At 40.1% G+C, this 23,237-nt stretch overlaps 1 protein-coding gene across 1 annotated transcript; it reads left to right on the forward strand.

Annotated features, from left to right (window-relative positions):
- Positions 1-1,717: 1,717 nt before the first annotated feature.
- On the forward strand, positions 1,718-21,955 carry LOC139389733 (neuropeptide FF receptor 1-like). The gene is made up of 3 exons (XM_071136649.1): positions 1,718-2,096; positions 20,481-20,580; positions 20,935-21,955. Exons 1-3 carry the CDS (start codon positions 1,718-1,720, stop codon positions 21,953-21,955), a joined length of 1,500 nt encoding a protein of 499 aa, XP_070992750.1.
- The last annotated feature ends 1,282 nt before the right edge of the window (positions 21,956-23,237 follow it).

A 23,237-nucleotide genomic window follows, 5' to 3' on the forward strand; every position in this document is an offset into this window, starting at 1 on the left:
CTGTAATTTGGCCTTCACATGATGTTTGGCCTTGTACAGATGTTAATTGTACATTATTATTATTAGGGAAAAAATCCATACAATTAGTTTGTTAGTGGAGATGGAGGAGACTGAAATGAAAACATATTCTTAAAGTACTTTACTTCCTCTTTCAAAATATAATTTGGTGAACCATGCATGACTCCATCATTTGTAACAAGTTTTAATACATTTTTTTGGTAGCATTTCTTATGTTGAAGATTGAAAAATAATTTGGTGCATTTTTCCCCATATTCCATACAGTTCGCTTTATTTTTATAATATATTACACTGGATCTTTCTTGAATAAGTTCCTCCATTTATTTTTGTTTTTCCTCTAACTTATTCTGTGCCTCTATAGTACCGTTTTTATTGATATCTAACTGTACTGTTAATCCTTCAATTTCCTTTGATAATATGGACTCTTTTGATCTAAATTGCATTTGTTTTATAGATGAGTACTGAATTGCATGGCCTCTAATGGCACACTTAAAAGTTTCCCGTACAATAAGGGGATCTGCTGTACCTATGTCATGTCTGGAAAAAGGCAGTTAGAAATTATTTTGTCCTAGTTCTAAACAATTTATCATTTAATAGGCTTTGATTAAATTTCCAATATCCTCGCCCACGTGGAAATATTGTACGGGTAATACATATGCCAATTATGTGATGATCCGACCGCATTCTGTCCCCTATCAACACTTTTCTAACTTTTAGTGCCTGAGAGAATGACATAAGAAAGTAGTCGAGACGACTAGCTTGATTAAGCCTCCGCCATGTATATCTCACTTGGTCAGGGTATTTAAGTCTCCATTTTAGAGTGGACTTTTATTGTCCCCAGCACAAAGTGCACCTGTGTAATGATCATGCTGTTTAATCAGTTTCTTGAAATGCCACACCTGTCAGGTGGATGAATCATCTTGGCAAAGGAGATATACTTACTAAAAAATTTGTGAACGCAACTTTTTGTGCATACAGTATTGAACATTTCTGGGATATTTTATTTCAGCTCATGAAACATGGGACCAACACTTTACATGTTGCATTTATATTTTTGTTTAGTATAAGTAGGCTATGAAAAATTCTTACACAAATTACAGAAAAGTTCAAAGCACTGGAGATACACTGTGTGAAGATTAATTTTATTGCATTCAATGCATCTTCATTTATACCTTTTAAATGTGCGATTCTGTTACTTGTGTGTTAATTGGGCCCAAAACAGTTTCATTGTTCAAACCATTCCATATATTTAAACATTTACCATCAACTTCATCTTCAACAGTCAGTCGTTTGTTGTCAATTTGAGTGTGTTCAGGTGTGTTGACCTTTGAGTGTGTTAATTGGTCTGTGTCTTGAAAGGTTGTCTATTTGAACAGTGGGAGGGAGATGTAGACATGATATATGCTCTGCAGCAACAGTTTTTGTTGTGTTTAATAAGCTTTTAGCATGGTGTGTTTTAACTTCCTTAAAACCATCTGTTTTATAGCCTAATAAATATTTGATTTTGACAATTTTTATCAGTCCAGTTATTTAATCTTGTTGACGTGCACAGGGTATGGCCAGCACTGTCACACACTGTATGGATACACAGTGAATGAATACATTAGAATTTCACAATAGTTCCTGATTGTATGTTTTTGTTTGTGTCACAAGGTGTAGTGTGTTATCAGACCAATCCATCCTGGAGAAGGAAGAAGTGATGGAGGTGTGGAACAGTGGTGAAGAGGAGGGACTGACTGAACTGGAGGGCTCCTCAGACACCATGACAGCCCTGACCACCTCCAATCACCTCCTCCTCCATCACAGAGCTATTAACGACTCCAACTACACCACCACCAACAACATCACCTACTTCCCTTACTACCAGCACTCCCTCCCTGTGGCTGCTAGCTTCATCCTGGCCTACCTGTTCATCTTCCTGCTGTGCATGGTGGGTAATGTACTGGTGTGTCTGATCGTGCTGGGGAACCGTCGCATGAGAACCGTCACCAACCTCTTCATCCTCAACCTGGCAGTCAGCGATCTGCTGGTGGGCATCTTCTGCATCCCCACTACTCTTGTGGACAACCTCATCACAGGTAGGTAAAACAACTTGGTTTAACTAAGCTGGTGAACTCAACTCTGTCTGAGTTTGGCGAATGCAACTGAGCAGGATAATGCAACTCAGCATCATCAACTCTATTACATCCAGTGGTGGAAAAAGTACCCAATTGTTATACTTGAGTAAAAGTAAAGATACCTTAATCGAAAATGACTCAAGTAAAAGTGAAAGTCACCCAGTAAAATACTACTTGTATAAAAGTATTTGGTTTAAATATACTTAAGTATTAAAAGTAAATGTAATTGTTAAAATATACTTAAGTATCAAAAGTAAAAGTATAAATCATTTCAAATTCCTTATATTAAGCTTGTTATTTTAATGGATAGCCAGAGGCACACTCCAACACTCAGACATCATTTACAAACAAAGCATGTGTGTTTAGTGAGTCCGCCAGATCAGAGGCAGTAGGATGACCAGGGATGATCTCTTGATAAATGTGTGAATTTGACAATTTTCCTGTCCTGTTCAGCATTCAAAAGTCCTTTTGGGTGTCAGGGAAAATGTATGGAGTAAAAAGTACATTATTTTCTTTAGGAATGTAGTGAAGTAAAAGTTAAAGTGGTCAAAAATATAAATTGTAAAGAAAAGTACTGATACCCCGAAAACTACTTAAGTTGTATTTTTACTTCACACCACTGATTACATCCCATTCATTTAACTCAATATCAAGGTGAATGTGTTGATCAATGTGAATTTAACTACAAACTTAATTCCACTCTAGAAACAATCCATGAATAGTGTAATATCCGTGACACATCAATATCAGACCTAAAGATTGAGTCAGATCCATTTCCACTCAGGTCTGGTATGTAGATATTAAAGTAATTTGTGAATTGAATGACTCATCAAAAAGAAAGCACACAAGCAAACAATTATAATTAACAAAGTATATCAGGTGACTATTAATATGTTATTGTTCATAGACTGGGTTTAGATTTTGGAGGGACCAATGGATGCCTATAAGCATTAAAAATGTTATACTTGTCCACTATCTTTTTGTCAACCCAAGACCAATGTGAATGCCAATTCAAATCCTGCCTGTCCATATAATTAACATGACATTGCTAGAAAGTGAATTAGATAATATGATTAATTAATTAATCCTCATATTAAAATGTCCATGCACAGTTGATGCCACATCATTATGAATCAGCCAGGGAAAGTGTTGGAAAATTTAAATGGGGGGGGGGGATTTACCCCACGTTACCCTACTGTACACTGATCATATTAGACATAGGCCAATGTACAATTATCAATTTAGACATTTAGTGTAGAGGCAACAGAGATTCATCAGAATTTCAGGTGTGACCATGTTTTGAGGTTAGTGTATGTGAACATGTACTTTGAATGAAAACAAGCTTTTATTTTGGTTTCTGATGTGGTACGGCAGTTGAACTAAGCTCATAATACATTTATAAGTTATATTCTTCAAGAATCAATGCATACATCATTCATTTATAAGTCCAAAAATGGATGTACCAGGGTCGTTCCACGAAGTTGGTGCCTTTAAAAACTGGTGCAGTATTTTGACATGTTTGTCATGAATTTCCTTTCATTAATCTGATGACTGTTATTTATCTAATTAACTAACTATGTTTAATTGTTACCCAATTGAATTAATCATGTAACAATTAACTCATTAGGATTTGGGGCACCACTAGAGCAGTTCTAGAGTTACCTTCTCCCGAATTAAACTCTAAAGGTCTTTACCTATGGGGCGGCAGGTAGCCTAGTGGTTAGAGCATTGGGCCAGTAACCAAAAGGTTGTTAGATCAAATCCTCGTTCTGCCCCTGTTCCTAGGCTGTCATTGTAAATGAGAATTTGTTCTTAACCTGTCTAGGACTGGGGAACCCCGTTCCGCTAGCGGAACCCCTCGCCAACAGCCAATAAAATTGCATGGCGCCAAATACAAATCAACAGAAATCTCATAAATCAAATTTATCAAACATACAAGTATTAGGCACCATTTTAAAGAAAAGTCTTGTTAATCCAGCCACAGTGTGTCTGATTTCAAAAATGCTTTACATACAATTAATCACTAACCTTTGATCTTCATCAGAGGACTTCATCAGAGGACTCATAGGACTTCATGTTACACAATGCATGTATGTTTTGTTCTGTAAAGTTCATATTTATATCCAAAAATCTTATTTTACATTGGCGTGTTATGTTCAGTAGTTCCAAAACATGCAGTGATATTGCAGAGAGCCACAGGAATTCACAGAAATACTCATTATAAATGTTGATGAAAATTTAAGTGTTATGCATGGAACTTTAGATACACTTCTCCTTAATGCAACCGCTGTGTCAGATTTCTAAAAAACTTTACGGAAAAAGCATAATCTGAGAACGGCGCTCAGAGCCCAAACCAGCCAAAAGAAATATCCACCATGTTGCGCTGTCAACATTAGTCATAAATAGCATTATAAATATTCACTTACCTTTGATGATCTTCATCAGAATGCACTCTCAGGAATCACAGTTCCACAATAAATGTTTGTTTTGTTCGATAATGTCTATTTATGTCCATTTATGTCCAAATAGCTTCTTTTGTTAGGGCGTTTGGTAAACAAATCCAAAATCGCTTTCAGGTCCAGTCGGACAAAAAGTTCAAAAAGTTATATTACAGGTCGAAGAAACTTGTTAAACTAAGTATAGAATCAATCTTTAGGATGTTTTTATCATAAATGTTCAATACTGTTCCAACCGGAGAATTCCATTGTCTGGAGAAAAGCAATGGAACGAGAGCTACCTGTCATGTGAAATGCGCGTGACTGAGAATGAGGCTGCTGGCAGACCCCTTAGTCAAACAGCTTGCATAAGGCCCCCCTTCACTGTAGAAGCCTGAAACAACGTTCTAAAGACGGTTGACATCTAGTGGAAGCCTTAGGAAGTGCAAAATAACCTATATCCCACTGTGAATTCAAAAACTACAAACCTCAGATTTCCCACTTCCTGTTTGGATTTTTGCCAGCCATATGAGTTCTGTTGAATGATGTCACAGACATCATTAAAACAGTTTTAGAAACTTCAGTGTGTTTTCTATCCAATACTACTAATAATATACATATATTAGCATCTGGGACTGAGTAGGAGGCAGTTCACTCTGGGCACGCTATTCATCCAGAATTGAAAATTCTGCCCCCTATTCCAAATAAGTTTTTAACTGACATGCCTAGTTAAAAACAAATAAAACAACTATCACATCCATAAACAGTCAACTTATTAATCATAACCTCATATCATATCATCCTTCTGAACAGTTGTATCCTTTCATCTGCAAAAACCTGAGTCTAACTGATGATTCAGTACTACACAACTTGGTTTAATTATTTATTTACTAGCTAACTAAATAGTAACACAGGATAGACATACACACTTAATACATAAGAAACAGGTCCCTGGTGGACTGACAACAACATGGCTGCTTGTTACAAAAGACATGGAGAGAAAGGAAGAGAGGGACAGAGACACTTAACGTTGCTACATTTAGAAACTAGTCTCACTTATACTTTACACACAAACTGCTTGGAGAAAAATCATGAATGCATTCACGTGAAAAATGCCTTTTGTTTCCCGTGTTGTTCGCTGTGTATCTATCTGAACCGGGCAACCTTGGAAAGGGGGTTGGGCCTTTTCTCAGAATGCTTCTAAGGCCTTGATTGTCAAAAAGGTGTCCCCACACATCTTCTAATGTTGTTCTCCAGTCATCCGGTATCCGGTGACTTGTTGTGTAGTCCTGAACAGAACTACAAGTTTATTCTCCTCCAATTCGCCCTGAAAGATGCTTCTTTGAAGATAGGCTAGCCTGCCATGTTGATGGTTCCCAGTGGGGTGATGAGAGTAGCGGAATATGATGGTTTGAAGAGAGTAGTAGAATGGTCCCGCTTAAATTTGCGTTTCTAGATACTTTACTTAGGGCAGCTAATCAGCCGTACCAGTGATTGTCCGGGAGGTGAGTTTATCATCTCTACCTCGTGTTGAGATTCTGAGTTCAAACCACTTTAAATGTGAGCTGCAGCTCAACGTCTTTCTGGTATGTTAATTCTTAACTCATCATTTTATACAGTTCATTCAAAAGGGCTGTTCCGTCAGGCTGACATGCTCTCTGACCTCACTCAAGGTGGCGGTGATTACTTACTGTGCAGTTATAGAAACAATTTCCTATTATAGTTTCAAAAATCATATCCCTCTCTTAACAAAAACACTTTCATCATTGTTCATATAGCATGCACAAAGTAGAAAGGCCTTCACAGGCAAGGGCTTGGTCTCAATATTGAATCATTTCTGGGTCACAATTAAGTACACTGCCTTCAGAAAGTATGCACACCACTTGACTTATTCCATATTTTGTTTTACGGTCTGAATTCAAAATGGATAAAAATTAAAAATTCTCTGCACACAATATGACAGTGAAAACATGTTTTGAGAATTTTTTTAAATTGAAATAACCCGAATTCACAACCCGAGTCAATACATGTTAGAATCACCTTTGGCAGTGATTACAGCTGTGAGTTTTCTGGGTAAGTCTCTAAGAGCATTTGTCCATTTTTTAAATCAAATCAAAATGTATTTGTCACATGCTCCGAATACCGCAGTGAAATGCTTACTTAAAAGCTCTTAACCAACAATGCAGTTCAAGAAATAGAGTTATGAAAATATTTGCTAAATAACATAGTCAAAAATAGAATAAAAAGTTACACAATAAAATAACAATAACGAGGCTACTGTATGTACAGGGGGTACTGTTACCGAGTCAATGTGCGGGGTTACAGGTTAGTCAAGGTAATTTGTACATGGAGGTAGGGGTAAAGTGACTTTGCATAGATAATAAACAGCGAGTAGCAGCAGAGTAAAAACAAAAGGGGGAGTGTCAATGTGAATAGTCCAGGTGGCCATTTGATTAATTGTTCAGCAGTCTTATGGCTTGGGGGTAGAAGCTGTTAAGGAGCCTTTTGGACCTAGACTTGGCGCTCCGGTACCGCTTGCCGTGCGGTAGCAGAGAGAACAGTCTATGACTTGGATCTGCCTTCCTCTTCTCCTCCACTCATCCCTCCTTCCTCCCCAGCCTTTATCTCTGTGGGTCAGGCCAGTCTCAGTCTGTTGTTGTATGAATAATGAATGGACCAGGGACACGGCAACATCAGTGCTGCAAACTTCCTCCATAATGAGATCCAAGCTATGGATAGAGGAGTAGGGTGGCAGGGTGGGAGGCAGGTAAAGATGTAACCACCATGACTGGATATAAAAGGTATACAGTACAATAATAGGTTCGCTGCACTTCATGTCTAAACATGCAAATAAACTGCCAGTAAACACAATTGTTGAGCATCAGTGATCAACGCATATGGATTGTCCTGTGTAAAGCTTTGTTACACAACATGCTAGGGGTAGCATGTAGATAAGCAGGAACAGAGAGAAAGAAAACCAATAGAGAAGCAGTAATTTTCCCAGCAAAGTTATACAATGACAACTTTGTCCTTCAGTATTTCTCCTGACCCCATTGTCTAGTTAGGGCCCAGCACCACTACAGACTTGGTTAGTTACTCTTGACCCCTCGACAGAACACAAAGGCTGTAGTGTTACATGGTGACCTACCTGGGAGTGGACCTGTTCTGCTGTAGTGGACAACATCGACCTGTAGGATAACATTTCACTTAAAAGGTGGGAGGTCACTGAGCAACATTGAATAACATTTTCCTTGAATGGGGGGACACAGATTCCGGAAATTAGTCCTATCCCAGACCTGAAGAATCTGGCTTCTTTTGGTGATACGAGACTAAGAAATATGTATGAATCAAATACATTATACATTTAAAATGTTTGGACATGTTTATTTTTTATATTCTAAACAGAGGACAGGTAACTAAGTGGTGCAGCGGTCAAAGGCACTGCATCTCAGTGCTAGAGGCGTCACTACTAGCACCAGGGTCAGCGCACTCTCAAATGTTGTTTTTGCCAACATTGTAAGCCTGCCACGCACACACTATATGATACATTTATTAAACATAAGAATGAGTGTTAGTTTTTGTCACAACCCGGCTCGTGGTAATCGACAAAGAGCTCTTATAGGACCAGGGTACAAATAATAATATAATCAATAATTTTGCTCTTTATTTAGCCATCTTACATATAAAACCTAATATGTTCATCAAAAATTGTGAATAACTCACCACAGGTTAATGAGAACGGTGTGCTTGAAAGCATGCACGTAACTGTTAAATTGGAGAGAGTCTGTCTTAAATCATTTTCCACACACAATCTGTGCCTGTATTTAGTTTTCATGCTAGTGAGGGCCGAGAATCCACTCTCACATACAGTTGAAGTCGGAAGTTTACATATCATTTAGGTTGGAGTCATTTAAACTTGTTTTTCAACCACTCCACAAATTTCTTAACAAACTATAGTTTTGGCAAGTCGGTTAGGACTCATCTACTTTGTGCATGAATTTTTCACTTTTCACTTGTTTACAGATTATTTCACGTATAACTCACTGTATCACAATTCCAGTGGGTCAGAAGTTTACATACACTAAGTTGACTGTGCCTTTAAACAGCTTGGAAAATTCCAGAAAATGATGTAATGGCTTTAGAAGCTTCTGATAGGCTAATTGACAACATTTGAGTCAATTGGAGGTGTACCCGTGGATGTATATCAAGGCCTACCTTCAAACTCAGTGGCTCTTTGCTTGACATCATGGGAAAATCAAAAGAAATCAGCCAAGACCTCCACAAGTCTGGTTCATCCTTGGGAGCAATTTCCAAACTCCTGAAGGTACCAATTTTGTCTGTACAAACAATTGTACGCAAGTATAAACACCATGGGACCACGCATCCGTCATACCGCTCAGGAAGGAGATGTGTTCTGTCTCCTAGAAATTAACGTACTTTGGTGTGAAACGTGCAAATCAATCCCAGAACAACAGCAAAGGACCTTGTGAAGATGCTGGAGGAAACGGGTACAAAAGTATCTATATCCACAGTAAAACGAGTCCTATATCGACAAAACCTGAAAGGCAGCTCAGCAAGGAAGAAGCCACTGCTCCAAAACCCCCATTAAAAAAAGCCAGACTACGGTTTGCAACTGCACACGGACAAAGATTGTACTTTTTGGAGAAATATCTTCTGGTCTGATGAAACAAAAATATAACTATTTGTCCATAATAAACCATCGTTATGTTTGGAGGAAAAAGGAAAAAGGGGAAGGCTTGCAAGCCGAAGAACACCATCCCAACCATGGGGCATGGAGGTGGCAACATCATGTTGTGGGGGTGCTTTGCTGCAGGAGGGCTTAAATGGCTTAAGGACAACAAAGTCAAGGTATTGGAGTGGCCATCACAAAGCCCTGACCTCAATCCTATAGAAAATGTGTGGACAGAACTGAAAAACTGTGTGCAAGCAAGGAGGCCTACAAACCCAACTCAGTTACACCAGCTCTGTCAGGAAGAATGGGCCAAAATTCACCCAACTTATTGTGGGATGCTTGCGGAAGGCTACCCGAAATGTTTGACCCAAGTTAAGCAATTTAAAGGCAATGCTACCAAACACTAATTGAGTGTATGTAAACTTCTGACTCACTGGGAATGTGATGAAAGAAATAAAAGCTGAAATAATTACATTTCTCTACTATTATTCTGACATTTCACATTCTTATAATAAAGTGGTGATCCTAACTGACCTAAGACAGGGATTTTTTACGTGGATTAAATGTAAGGAATTGTGTAAAACTGAGTTTAAATGTATTTGGCTAAGGTGTATGTAAACTTCCGACTTCAACTGTAGGTACGTGGTTGCAAAGGGCATCAGTGTCTTAACATCGCAATTTGCCAAGGCAACTGAGCGCAGAAATCTGGCAGTGGCTTCTGATTAAATTAATTTTTCACAGAATCGATTGTTGCAATTTCGATGTGGCCCTCTTGTGTCGTCCGTTTCGGGAAAGTACCTGCGTAATTGCACACCCAGCTCATTCAGGTGCTTCGCTATATACAGTGCCTTGCGAAAGTATTCGGCCCCCTTGAACTTTGCGACCTTTTGCCACATTTCAGGCTTCAAACATAAAGATATAAAACTGTATTTTTTTGTGAAGAATCAACAACAAGTGGGACACAATCATGAAGTGGAACGGCATTTATTGGATATTTCAAACTTTTTTAACAAATCAAAAACTGAAAAATTGGGCGTGCAAAATTATTCCACTTCATGATTGTGTCCCACTTGTTGTTGATTCTTCACAAAAAAATACAGTTTTATATCTTTATGTTTGAAGCCTGAAATGTGGCAAAAGGTCGCAAAGTTCAAGGGGGCCGAATACTTTCGCAAGGCACTGTAACATTAGACATGCTAGAATTAATTTGCTCACAAAAAAATTACACAATGATGGAAATACCTATGTGTTGTCCTTGTTAATGCAGACAGAAAATAGCTCCAACTTCTTAATCATAGCCTCAATTTTGTCCTGCACATTGAATATAGTTGCGGAGAGTCCCTGTAGTCCTAGATTCAGATCATTCAGGCGAGAGAAAAACATCACATAGGCCAGTCATGTGAGAAACTCGTCATCATGCAAGCGGTCAGGCAAGTGGAAATTATGGTCAGTAAAGAAAACTTTAAGCTCGTCTCTCAATTTTAAAAAAAACTTGTCGGTACTTTGCCGATTGTTAACCAGTGCACTTCTGTATGTTGTAAAAGCATTACATGGTCACTGCCCACATCGTTGCATAATGCAGAAAATACACGAGAGTTCAGGGGCCTTGCTTTAACAGAGTTAACCATTTTCACTGTAGTGTCCAAATGTCTTTCAAGCTGTCAGGCATTCCCTTGGCAGCAAGAGCCTCTCGGTGGATGCTGCAGTGTATCCAAGTGGTGTTGTGAGCAACTGCTTGCACGCTCGTTACCACTCCACTCTGTCTCCCTGTCATGGCTTTTGCACCATCAGTACAGATACCAACACATCTTGACCACCAAAGTCCATTTGATGTCACAAAGCTGTCCAGTACTTAAAAAATATCTTCTCATGTTGTTCTGGTTTCCAGTGGTTTGCAGAAGAAGATGTCTTCCTTAATTGATCCCCCATAAACGTAACGGACATATACCAGGAGCTGTACCAGGCGGCCTCATCTGTTGACTCATCCAGCTGTACAATTCACTGGCTTGTATGCGAAGCAGTAATTGTTTCAAAACATCTCCTGCCCATGTCACAGATGCGTCGTGAAACAGTGTTGTTTGATGAAGATATTGTCTGTATAGTTTTCTGGCCCTTTTCCCCAAGTATTGTCCCAGTCATATCCACGGTAGCAGGAAGAATTAAAAGTCTTCCACAATAGTATGGGACTTGCCTGCCCTAGCCACTCGGTAGCTCACCATATAAGATGCTTCTAGCCCCTTCTTATTAATGGTATCCTGTGCTTTTATACACGTCTTACTACTCGAAAGTCGTATTTATTCTCGCTCAAAAAACTCTTGTGGCTTATTTTTCAAATTGTTATGTTTCATTTCTAAATGTCTGCGCAAGAGTGAAGGTTTCCCGCGAGAGAGTAACGGTTAATGTGATTAGTTGTTAATTATTTGACTAAGCTACCTGTATTTGACATTGTGGTGTTATTTCGCTGAACACTAGATGGTTTAATTTTATTTTTGGCAGGGAAAGAAGGCTACTGAGGCGAGAAAAAAACGTCACCCTAATGTGACCCTGTTGGAAAATATAAATGTACTTTTTTGAAAATGTGAATCACATTTTCAAAACGGTACATTTATATTTTCCAGTTTTGAAAATGTGAATCACATTTTTATTTGGCGTACCCCCGACAGCATTGCGCGTAACCATAGTCCCACACTATTGAGAAAGTGGAGGAATAGAAAAAAAAGAGGGGACGAGAGAAGAATTGAGACAAATGTCGTACACACTGAAAGCATGGTTAGACTAGTGATCCCAGGCCCATCAGTGCACCTTGTCTGGTGCGGAGTGTGTTTGAATGGCAGCTATAAGTGTATTATATTTAGACCTCCTCCCTCTCAATACCCTGCGACAGCCTCCTCACAGGCACAGGTCAAGCATGCTCTATGCTTAACGGCCCCCTTGTCAGTCAGGATAAATAGCCCAGCAGCCCTGATTGCTAAATTATATCTTTACTTAGTCATCTATCAATCACATGCCTGCATTAGGAGGAGGGCAGGATCCCACCCCCCACCCATTCCAACCCCTGACAGCCTGATAGACAGAGGGGGGGACGGGAGGGAGGAGGGGAGGGACGGGATGAGACCGGTGGGGTTAAGTGCAGTGGGGGGTGTGATGTGTGGCAGGGAGGAGAGAGAGAGAGAGAGAGAGAGGAAGTTTCTCTTCTCTCAGAGATCCATTAGCTAATGGGTGTCTTAAGCCCTGTCACTTATCCCCACTGCCGTCACCACACACTCATCTACTATGCTTCAGAGACGGAGTGTGTGTATTCCTATATTCATTGTGACTTCAAGTGACCCTAACAGTCTATACCCTAACAGTCTACGACTTTGACAATTTTTTGCACATTATTCTATTTAAAAGTCTGCAAGCTCTGTCTGTTTGGTTGTTGATCATTGCTCGACAGACATTTTCAAGTATTGCCATAGATTTTCAAGCCGATTTAAGTGAAAACTGTAACTAGGCTACTCAAGAATTTTGCTTGGACTGTCTGGGAGTGGTCTGATTGTAGGGGACAAGTTTGTAATAAGAGGCACAACATTTTACACACCGCTGGGGCATGTCTAAAGAATTATGTTGGGCTATAGTGCCATCACAGATTTTGTCCATTACCCCCCCTGGCAACCATTTACAATATGGCCACCAACCAGCTCCATGGGGCCATATTGGACAGTAGGCACATGTCCATATCTCCATAACTAAAAGGTAAATAAAGCCCAATGATAGCTTAAAATGTGTGGGGTGATGTGGAGAACACAAATATGCTGTATATTGGTCTACTTTAAAGAGTGACTGCCTTTAAAAAGCAACAACCCCTTTGAAACAAATCCCTATTCTAGTTTCAAAATTGTGTACAAAGTGTAATAAGATAATATTGGTCATGAAGTCAGTCTTGTCTAAAACAGAGTTTGCAATGTCCGTGTGTCACAACGGGCAAATTAAGGTTTGGTTTTGATTTGAAAATGTCCATTTGCCCACTAACATGGGGTGAAAAACTGCAGTGATGGCTCTCTCAAATAACATAGACAGTGAGACAGACCTTCCCATCAGCTCTGAATTTGTTTACATAAGACAACATTTTGCGCATTTTTGAACTTGAGAAATACTGCACCAAAAAGCTGAGTTAGATATAAAATTGCGCAACTAAAACATCCTATGCAAAAATGTATTACAGGTTTCTTGTGTTATCTTAGATTAATTCTGGTATTTTGAGAAAGTGAAATATGCTTCTGCATCTACAGTGTCTCATGGGGGACAAACATCATTAATCAATCGTGGAATCGATTAGGAAACACACCTGATATAGTGACCCAAATTAGTTTTTTTGTAATGTCCTCATGCCTAGTTACAATATTTTACATGTATAGTAAACACTCTAAAAACTGATGTATGTTCCCCAGAAGTATGCTGATTACAATGATAAACTACTTTTAATGGCCAAAAGTATGTGGATACCACTTCAAATTAGTGGATTTGGCTATTTCAGCCATGTTCGTTGCTGACAGGTGTATAACATTTTGTACACAGCCATGCAATCTCTGTAGACCAACACTGGCAGTAGAATGGCCTGTACTGAAGAGCTCAGTGACTTTCAATGTGGCACCGTCATAGGATGCCACCTTTTCAACAAGTCAGTTCATCAAATTTCTGCCCTGCTAGAGCTGCCCCAGTCAACTGTAAGTGCTGTTATTGTGAAGTGTAAACGTCTATGAGCAACAACGGTTCAGCTGCAAAGTGGTAGGCCACACAAACTCACAGAACGAGACCGACGAGTGCTGAAGCGTGTAGTGCGTAAAAACTGTCTGTTCTTGGTTGGAACACTCCCTACTGAGTTCCAAACTGCCTCTGGAAGCAACGTCAGCACAGGACTGTTCGTCGGGAGCTTCATGAAATGGGTTTCCATGGCCAATCAGCTGCAACCAAGCCTAAGATCACCCTGCACAATGCCAAGCGTCGGCTGGAGTGGTGTAAAGCTCACTGCTATTGGACTGGAAACGGTTTTCTGTAGTGATGAATCATGCTTCACCATCTGGCAGTCCGACAGACAAATCTTTGTTTGGCGGATGCCAGGAGAAAGCTACCTGCCCTAATTCATATTGTCAACTTTAAAGTTTGGTTGAGGAGGAATAATGGTCTGGGGCTGTTTTTCATGGTTCATACAGCATACAATGACAGTCTACGATTCTGTGCTTCCAACTTTGTGGCAACAGTTTGGGGAAGACCCTTTCCTGTTTCAGCATGACAATGCCCCCGTGCACAAAGTGAGGTTCATATAGAAATGGTTTGTCGAGATCGGTGTGGAAGAACTTGACTAGCCTGCACAGAGCCCTGACCTCAACCCCATCTAACACCTTTGGGATGAATTGAAATGCCTACTGCGAGCCAGGCCTAATCGCCTAACATCCGTGCAGGACCTCACTAATGCTGTTGTGGCTGAATGGAAGCAAGTCCCCGCAGCAATTTTTCAATATCTATGGAAAGCCTTCCCAGAAGAGTGGAGGCTGTTATAGCTGCAATGGGGGGACCAACTCCATATTAATGCACTTGATTTTGGAATGAGATGTTTGATGAGCATGTGTCCACATACTTTTTGGCCATGTAGTGTATCTGTGACCAACAGATGCATATCTGTATTCCCAGTCACGTGAAATCCATAGACTAATGCATTTCTTTTAATGGACTGATTTCCTTATATGAACTGCAACTCAGTAAAATAAAAAAACATTGCATGTTGCATTTATATTTTTGTTCAGTGTATATTCGATAATCAGAAATTTGGATAGATTTCTGGGCACTTTTTTGCCACTTATTAAAAAGGAAACATATACATGTAACTGCCAAAATAAAGGAAGCTCCAACCAAAAGTGTCTTAATAGGGTGTTGGGCCACCATAAGCCAGAACAGCTTCAATGTGCCTTGGCATACATTCTACGTGTGTCTGTAACTCTATTGGAAGGATGCGACACCATTCTTCCACAACAAAAATGTGTTGTTTTGTTGATGGTCATAGAAAAAGCTGTCTCAGGTGCTGCTCCTGAATATCCCATAAGTGTTCATTTGGGTTGAGATCTGGTGACTGAGACACACACACACTTTAAACCCCCTATGGTTCTTTGAGACCCCTCTTTCAAAGTCAATTAGATCTTGTCTTTTAGCCTGTTACACAGAATAATGGGCAAATTGGCATTTTTATACATGACCCTAAGCATTATGGGATGTTAATTTCTTAATTAACTCAATCATAACTTTGTGGAAGTACTTGCTTTCAATATACTCTGTATCCCTTATATACTTGTGTTTCCATTATTCTGGCATTTAACTGTATATGGCATATTTGAGCCATTTTCTTGTGTTCTCCTCACCACCTTTTAAGGAGAAGTTTACCTAAAATCAAGAATGTCCCAAGTGATTTCATACATTGAAACTAGTTGAAGTTTGCTCTCTCCCTCTCCCTGTTGTGAAGTGAGACAGCTGGAAAATAAAAACGGGTCACGTGATTCGCTCTGCCGAAATACACATTATGGAGAAATACGTTGTTTTATTGAATGTGTATGGCTGAATTAGCTTTTTATCAGAAGTACTATCGGTTTTGCGATTATTTTATATAATTATTTTATATGGCTGACTGACACGAGAGGAGATTGGTAACAACTACGCATGTGTGCTCGTTGGGGAATGCCTGCTACGTAAAAAGGGCACGTTATTCCTTTCCACAATATTCCCTACCAATGACCAAATGACACACTCAAAGAAGAGACACCCTCGCTACAATCAAACATGGGGTAGGTTTGGTAATGTATTTACTTTATTTATTTAACCTTTATTTAATGAGGCAAGTTAGTTAAGAACAAATTCTTGTTTACAATGACGGCATACTCCGGCCAAACCCTAACCTGGACGACGCTGGGCCAATTGTGCGACGCCCTATGGGACTCCCAATCACGTCCAGTTGTGATACAGCCTGGAATCAAACCAGGCTCTGTAGTGACGCCTCTAGCCCTGAGATACAGTGCCTTAGACCACTGTGCCACTTGGGAGCCCCTAAAATAATAATAATGCTGTAGGGTTGCTTTGCTGCCTCTGGTACTGTGGGCCTTTAAAGTATGGAAGACATCATGACATCCATCAGCAGATTATCAAGGTGTTTTGAAGTGCAATGTTCAACCCAGTGTCCAAAAACTGTATCTGTTGAAGGTTGTTGACCTTCCAGCAGGACAACAACCCCAAACACACAAAAGCACCCTGGAATAGTTCAAGAAGAAATGCTGGACTGAGAGTGGCCAGCGAAGAGTCCAGATCTGAATCACATCTATAACCTATGGTGAGATCTAGAAACAGTAGTTCGTGGAGGGCATCCCTCAAACATGAAAGAATTAGAGCAGTTTACTGCCAAATGGCCAGTAGAAATATGCAGCTAGCCCATCAATGGCTACAAATAGCATTTACTAGCAGGTACTAGCTCTGGGTTGCCAATCATTTTGACCATGCCCTTTGTCTTTATTTAACTTAAATTTACAAAAATAAAATTGGTTCTGTCATGTTGGAAATCCAATACCAAGGTGTGGAGACCAACATTTATTTTAAATTTCAACTTATTTTAGAATAAATAGGGAATTATTTAAGAAAAGTGTAAGGGTGCCAATATATTTGTCCATAACTGAACCTCCACACGATCACTTTGCTGCTTTTTCTTCTCAAACACGGCTCTGTATTTTGGCCCTGCACCCGATCCAGTCCATGGTGTAACACAGAAGGAACAGCTGTATCTTTGAGTACTCTTCGGGGATCTGTCCCCATAATTTTCGATCTATTTCATAGTCGTCGCCGTTCAAGTACTTACCACAGACACCTAGCAACGTAATACTGTAGCAACGTAATATTTACATCGTATTTGTTTCTAATTGCTATGAACAATTTTCTGCATCTGAGACATTTTGTGCCTTCTTCTCTAGATTGCATATATAAATTGCAACCAGGGACCGAATACCAGCTCTTAAGATTTCCACGTTTCAGAACAAACTTTACCTTTGATAACTCTCTAAACTTTTGAACCAGTTCGTTCTAAAGGCACTCGCACATCTGAGCTATCTTTGTTGCAGGTGTATGGTAACAGTTGAATAACATGAGAAAAAAGAACAAACCCACACACTGCTCTTTATTAAGCTCTGACGAAGGCCTTGAAGACAGTATGTAAAGCTTAATAAAGAGCAGTGATACTAGCAAGGAGGGGGGAGCTTGTTATTCTTTTCTCACAAACCAGTTCCTTCTCCCACCAAAAAGTAAGGGGATGTAGTGTCCTTTTACATAGCAGGGATCCCCCAACAAGCGCATATGCTTAGCTGTTACCCATCTCTGCTCTTGTCAGATGGTCACATAAAATAATGCTATAAAATAATTGCAAAGTACACATTTCCTGACTCAAGTGGTCACGTATACGCAGAGACTCAGGAAGTAGGTGCAGAAGGAGAGGTTAATAACAATGATGCAAGGCAAATTAACAAAACAGGGGATGCGTACTGAACATGAAAACACACCAATACTGCCTTATTACTGAGGACTAAATAGAGGGAAGGTAATCAAGGTGATGATGAAGTCCAGGTGTGCGTAATGATGGGGAGCAGGTGTGCGTAATAATGGTTGCCAGGGCCCGTGGTTAGTAGACCGGCGACATCGAGCGCCGGAGAGCGTGAGTAGGCGTGACAAAACCGATAATACTTTTGATAAAAATAGCCAATTTGGCAGTACGCTTTCAGTAAAACATCGTATTTTTCCATGATTCACAGATTTCTGAAACACCCATTTCCTCACAGCGGAGAAGAGCGAGGCTTGCTACAGGGAGAAAGATGGAAAGAGTAAACTCCACTGAACTAGTTTCAATGTATGGAATGAGTTGGGACATTCTCTCAATGGCCTACACCATAATGTCAAGGTGGAATTATGTTTTTTTGACATTTTTACAAATTAATACAAAATGAAATGCTGAAATGACTTAAATCATTAAGTATTCAACCCCTTTGTTCTGGCAAGTCTAAAAAAGTTCAGGATTAAACATTTTGCTTAACAAGTTGCATGGACTCACTCTGTGTGCAATAATAGTGACTACCTCATCTCTGTACCCCACACACAATTAATTATCTGTAAGGTCCTTCTGTCGTGCAGTGAATTTCAAACACAGATTCAACCACAAAGAACAGAGAGGTTTTCCAATGCCTCACAAAGAAGGGTACATATTGGTCGAGGGGTAAATAAAAAGACATTGAATATCCCTTTGAGCATGCTGAATTATTAATGACACTTTATATGGTGTATCACTACACCCAGTCACCACAAATATAGAGGCGTCCTTCCTAACCCAGTTGCAGGAGAGGAAGGAAACCAGTCTAAGGATGGATCAGCAACATTGTAGTTACCCCACAATACTAACCTAATTGACAGAGTCAAAAGAAGGAAGCCTGTACAGAATAAAAATATATTCCAAAACATGCATCCTGTTTGCAACAAAGCACTAAAGTAATACTACCAAAAATGTGGCAAAGCAATTAACTTTATGTCCTGAAAACAAAGTGTTGTGTTTGGGGCAAATACAATACCACAATACTGAGTTTTACTCTCCATTTTTCAAGCATAGTGGTGGCTGCATCATGTTATGGGTAAGCTTGTAATTGTTCAGGACTGGGGAGTTTTTCACTATAAAAAATAAACGGAAAGGCACTAAGCTCACGCAAATTCCTATAGGAAAACCTGGTTCAGTCTGCTTTCCACCAGACACTGGTAGATTAATTTATCTTTCAGCAGGACAATAACCTAAAACACAAGGCCAAATCTACACTGAAGTTGCTTACCAAGTAGACAGTGAATGTTCCTGCGTGGCCGAGTTACAATTTTGGCTTAAATCAGTTTGAAAATCAATGACAAAACTTGAAAATGGTTGTCTTGCAATGATTGACAACCAATCCAGGTGGGCAAAACTCTTAGATACCCAGAAAGAATCACAGCTGTAATCGCTGCCAAAGGGGATTTTAACATATATGTATTGCATCAGGGGTGTGAATATTCATGTATATTAGATATTTTGGTATTTCATTTTCAATATATTTTCAAAAATGTCTAAAAACATGTTTTCACTTTGTAATTATGGGGTATTGTGTATAGATGGGTGAAATATTTTTTTGAATCAATTTTGAATTCAGGCTGTAACAACAAAATGTGGTATTAATACTTTCTTAAGGCACTGTATTATCTATGATGATATAGCCATGTGACTCTTGTCTAATATGGCCCCAGGGAGCTGGGGTAATATGAAAACATATGCGATGGCAGTATTGCTTAAAATACTTACAAGGACTACTCCTAGCTGTGTAAAATTTGATGCCTCTATCACAAAAGCCACAATTCTCCAAAAATGTGACGATTAGCCGCCGGACTATACCGCCTGGTGATGTCACCAGGGAAGCCAAAGCTCCACCCATGCAAAGCCTGCTGATTAGAAGGGCCTGTGTGAATTTTATTTTTAAACATCCACTACGAGGAAATAACACTGATAAATAAAAAACAATCCCATTTTTACAGTGTTAGTTTCATTAGCTGTTGTACAATATAATACAAAGCACAATAAAAACAGAATGTTTCCCTGGCCTGCAGCCTCACAAACTCACCCGAGTGGCACAGCAGTCTAAGGCACTGCATCTCAGTCCTAGAGGTGTCACTACAGACCCTGGTTAGATTCCAGGCTGTATCACAACCGGCTGTGATTGGGAGTCCCATATGGCGGCACACAATTGGCCCAGAGTCGTCCAGGTTAGGGTTTGGGTAGGGTTCCGTCATCAGGGTTCTTAACTGACTTGCCTAGTTAAATAAAGGTTAAAGAAAAAAAGAAAAATAAATAACTGGGTGAAAATTAAATGGCAGTAAGTTAATACTATACTCTATTGACGATTAGGCCAGATCATTCATTAAGGTCATTCATTTCACTGAACACAGATCTTCTATGAAGAAGGGTCAAATCTATACTCCCATTTGTGCAGAATCTAACCACTCAACACACACGTGTTCTCCACTGTGCTGTATATGGCCTAGTACTGTACACACTCAAGTTACACAAATTGCTGCTGGGAAAGTCTATATTTTTTATTTACAATTATTTTACAAGATGATGTTGTTGGTAATTGTCATTTATTTTGTTGACAGGCTGGCCGTTTACCAACACTGTGTGTAAAATGAGTGGTCTGGTGCAGGGGATGTCTGTAGCTGCCTCAGTCTTCACCCTGGTGGCCATTGCAGTAGACAGGTTGGTATGATGGAGATCTACAGAGAGGCAGGGGCATGTGGTGTGAAGGAGAGGTGGTGGTGGTGAATGGAGAATAGTAGATTTGATCCGTAAATGACCTACTGTTTTTTTTAGGTTTGCCAATGCCTCTTCCTCTACCTCTTTTACAGTTTATTTGCTTCATTATTTTAACTTGTTTAAACTTGTTGATTGGGTGGCTGGATAGATAGAAGAGACGGGAAGGATAGAGAAAGGTTTGCAGAGCTGTTGATAAAATATGGAAGTTCACACAGATTTGAAATTGATTTGCCTTGCCCCAAAAAAACAAACAGCAAGTGTTCTTCCTTTTCCTCTGTCTATTTCCGCTCTCCACAGGTTCCGCTGCATTGTGTTCCCTTTTCAACCCAAACTCACCCTAATAGTTGCCAAGGTGACCATAGCGATGATCTGGGTCCTGGCTGTGGTAATCATGTGCCCCTCAGCAGCTGCCCTGACCGTGGTGGAAGTGGCCGATCACTACATGGTGTATAACCAGGACTACAACAAGACTTACCCCCTGTACTCCTGCTACGAGAACTTTGCCGACCCGAAGATGCGGAAGGTCTACACCACAGTGCTGTTCGCCCATATCTACTTGGTGCCCCTGGCTCTCATCACTGTCATGTACGGACGCATCGGCGTGAAGCTCTACACCTCCGTGGTGTCAAGAAGAGAGCCTCAGGATGCAGCACATCTTCCTCCTCGAGCCAGGCATGAGGGGGGCAGGCATCTGATCTCACAGAAGAAGATCAAGGTGATCAAGATGCTGATCGTAGTAGCCCTGCTGTTCATGCTGTCCTGGCTGCCCCTGTGGACTCTGATGCTGCTGACAGACTACGCAGGGCTGGACGAGGAGCAGCTGGAGCTCCTGACTGGATACATCTTCCCCTTCGCCCACTGGCTGGCTTTCTCCAACTCCTCTGTCAACCCCATCATCTACGGATACTTCAATGAGAACTTCAAGAGGGGCTTCCAGGCAGTCTACCAGACCAACTCCTGCTGCCGCCCGGGAAATAGGGTTGAGGTAGCAGGGAGGGGAAACCGGGAAGGCAGAGCAGGGGGTGGGGGTAATGGTGGAGAGGGTGGAGGCGGCCTGAGGGAGCCTACAAGCAACCCCAATCCTCTCCCATTTGGGGCTAGAAAGAAAGTGTATACTGACGGTAATGTGATGCACTCTGTCCACCTTGAGCTGGAGTTGAAGAAAAATTCTAAGGTGGGAAGCAACACGGTCCATGTTGAGGTTGGGGGGACTGGGGCAAGCGGAGGAATAGGGAATGAAAATGGGATGAACAAAAAGGGGCTACAGGTTGACGAGCAGACCAGCCCAATGGGAGTTTGTCAGGCCTGGGATCATTAGTGTGGATGTAAACCGTGGAGGTGCATTCAGCATCCCTAATAATATTTTACGTTTAGATGTACATTACATTTACAATCTAAACGCATACTTAATGCATAGAAAAGATAGGCACCATCTTCTTTTCTTTTCTTTCAGATGGCATGTGTGGACTCATTGTGAAGGAAGTGGACTCATCTCAACATTAGATTAGATCGTATAGGGATTTGAAAATGTCTGACAAACTATAATCTAAGAGCCACTGGGTACTCTCCAAACACCAAAGATAGACTTGAAAAGAAAGAGAACAAAGCAAAGCAAATACATCAATCATGGTGAGACCCTTATTCTGTTTTTGCTTGTAATATGAATTAGTGGAAAATGAATTCTGTTTTGCTCAGTGAAGATTTCTTTGAACATTGTCAGCAAAACAATGAGAGGGGATATAGTTGAGACTATTTAATGTCAACGTTTTAGCCCTAAAGTAGTCTCAATCTGAACGCTGTCAACAATATAGATGTCTCTTAAAATGTCTCAAAGAACATAATGCCTCAGAAAAAGGCAGTTTGGTTCAATTCAATCTTGAAACTTGAAGCAAAACAAATTTCCGCACAGAGGGGAAGTGCATTATCTGATACTACAGAGCACGACAAATCAAATGATATCTAATTAAATCAAAGGTTATTCATCGTATACACAGGTAAGCGGTGCAATTAAATACTTACTTGCGAGCTACCTCAACATTGCAGTGAAATATAAAAAAAAAAAAAGTAAAATAAGAGTAATGACTAACACAATAAGTTATACGTTTTAAACAACTACTAAAAAGTATACGGGTGGAAAATAACTGTTTTGGAGAAGCAGTATTGGACTGAAATCTAGTCCCTGTCGCTAGTGAAAACAGGGACCAAACTATTTATTGATCAATACATTTGTACATGTTACTGAACAAGCATATCAGTTTAATAAGGAGTGAGAAAGATGTATTTTATGTAAGGTTTTATTAAAGTTTTCTGAGAATGCCCTTACTCTATAGGACTGATGAAAACGCCAAAAGGGGCTGAGTCAAACAAAACAAACGCTCACAAATATTGCTAAGGGCTAGTCAGACAGTTTTTCTAACTAGGGAAATATTAATATGCCTTGCCTAGAGTTTGGTAGGACCAAATGTATGTGTATAAACCAGGGTTTCTTAAACTGTAGATCGTGACCCTATGTGGGCCCTGGGCATGTGAGAGGTGGGTCAAGAGTTATGAGAATACATCTCTAATCACACATGATTTATTCTTCATTTGGGTAATTGAAG

Source organism: Oncorhynchus clarkii, chromosome 30 (assembly GCF_045791955.1).
Source record: "Oncorhynchus clarkii lewisi isolate Uvic-CL-2024 chromosome 30, UVic_Ocla_1.0, whole genome shotgun sequence".
NCBI classification, from domain to species: Eukaryota; Metazoa; Chordata; class Actinopteri; order Salmoniformes; family Salmonidae; genus Oncorhynchus; species Oncorhynchus clarkii.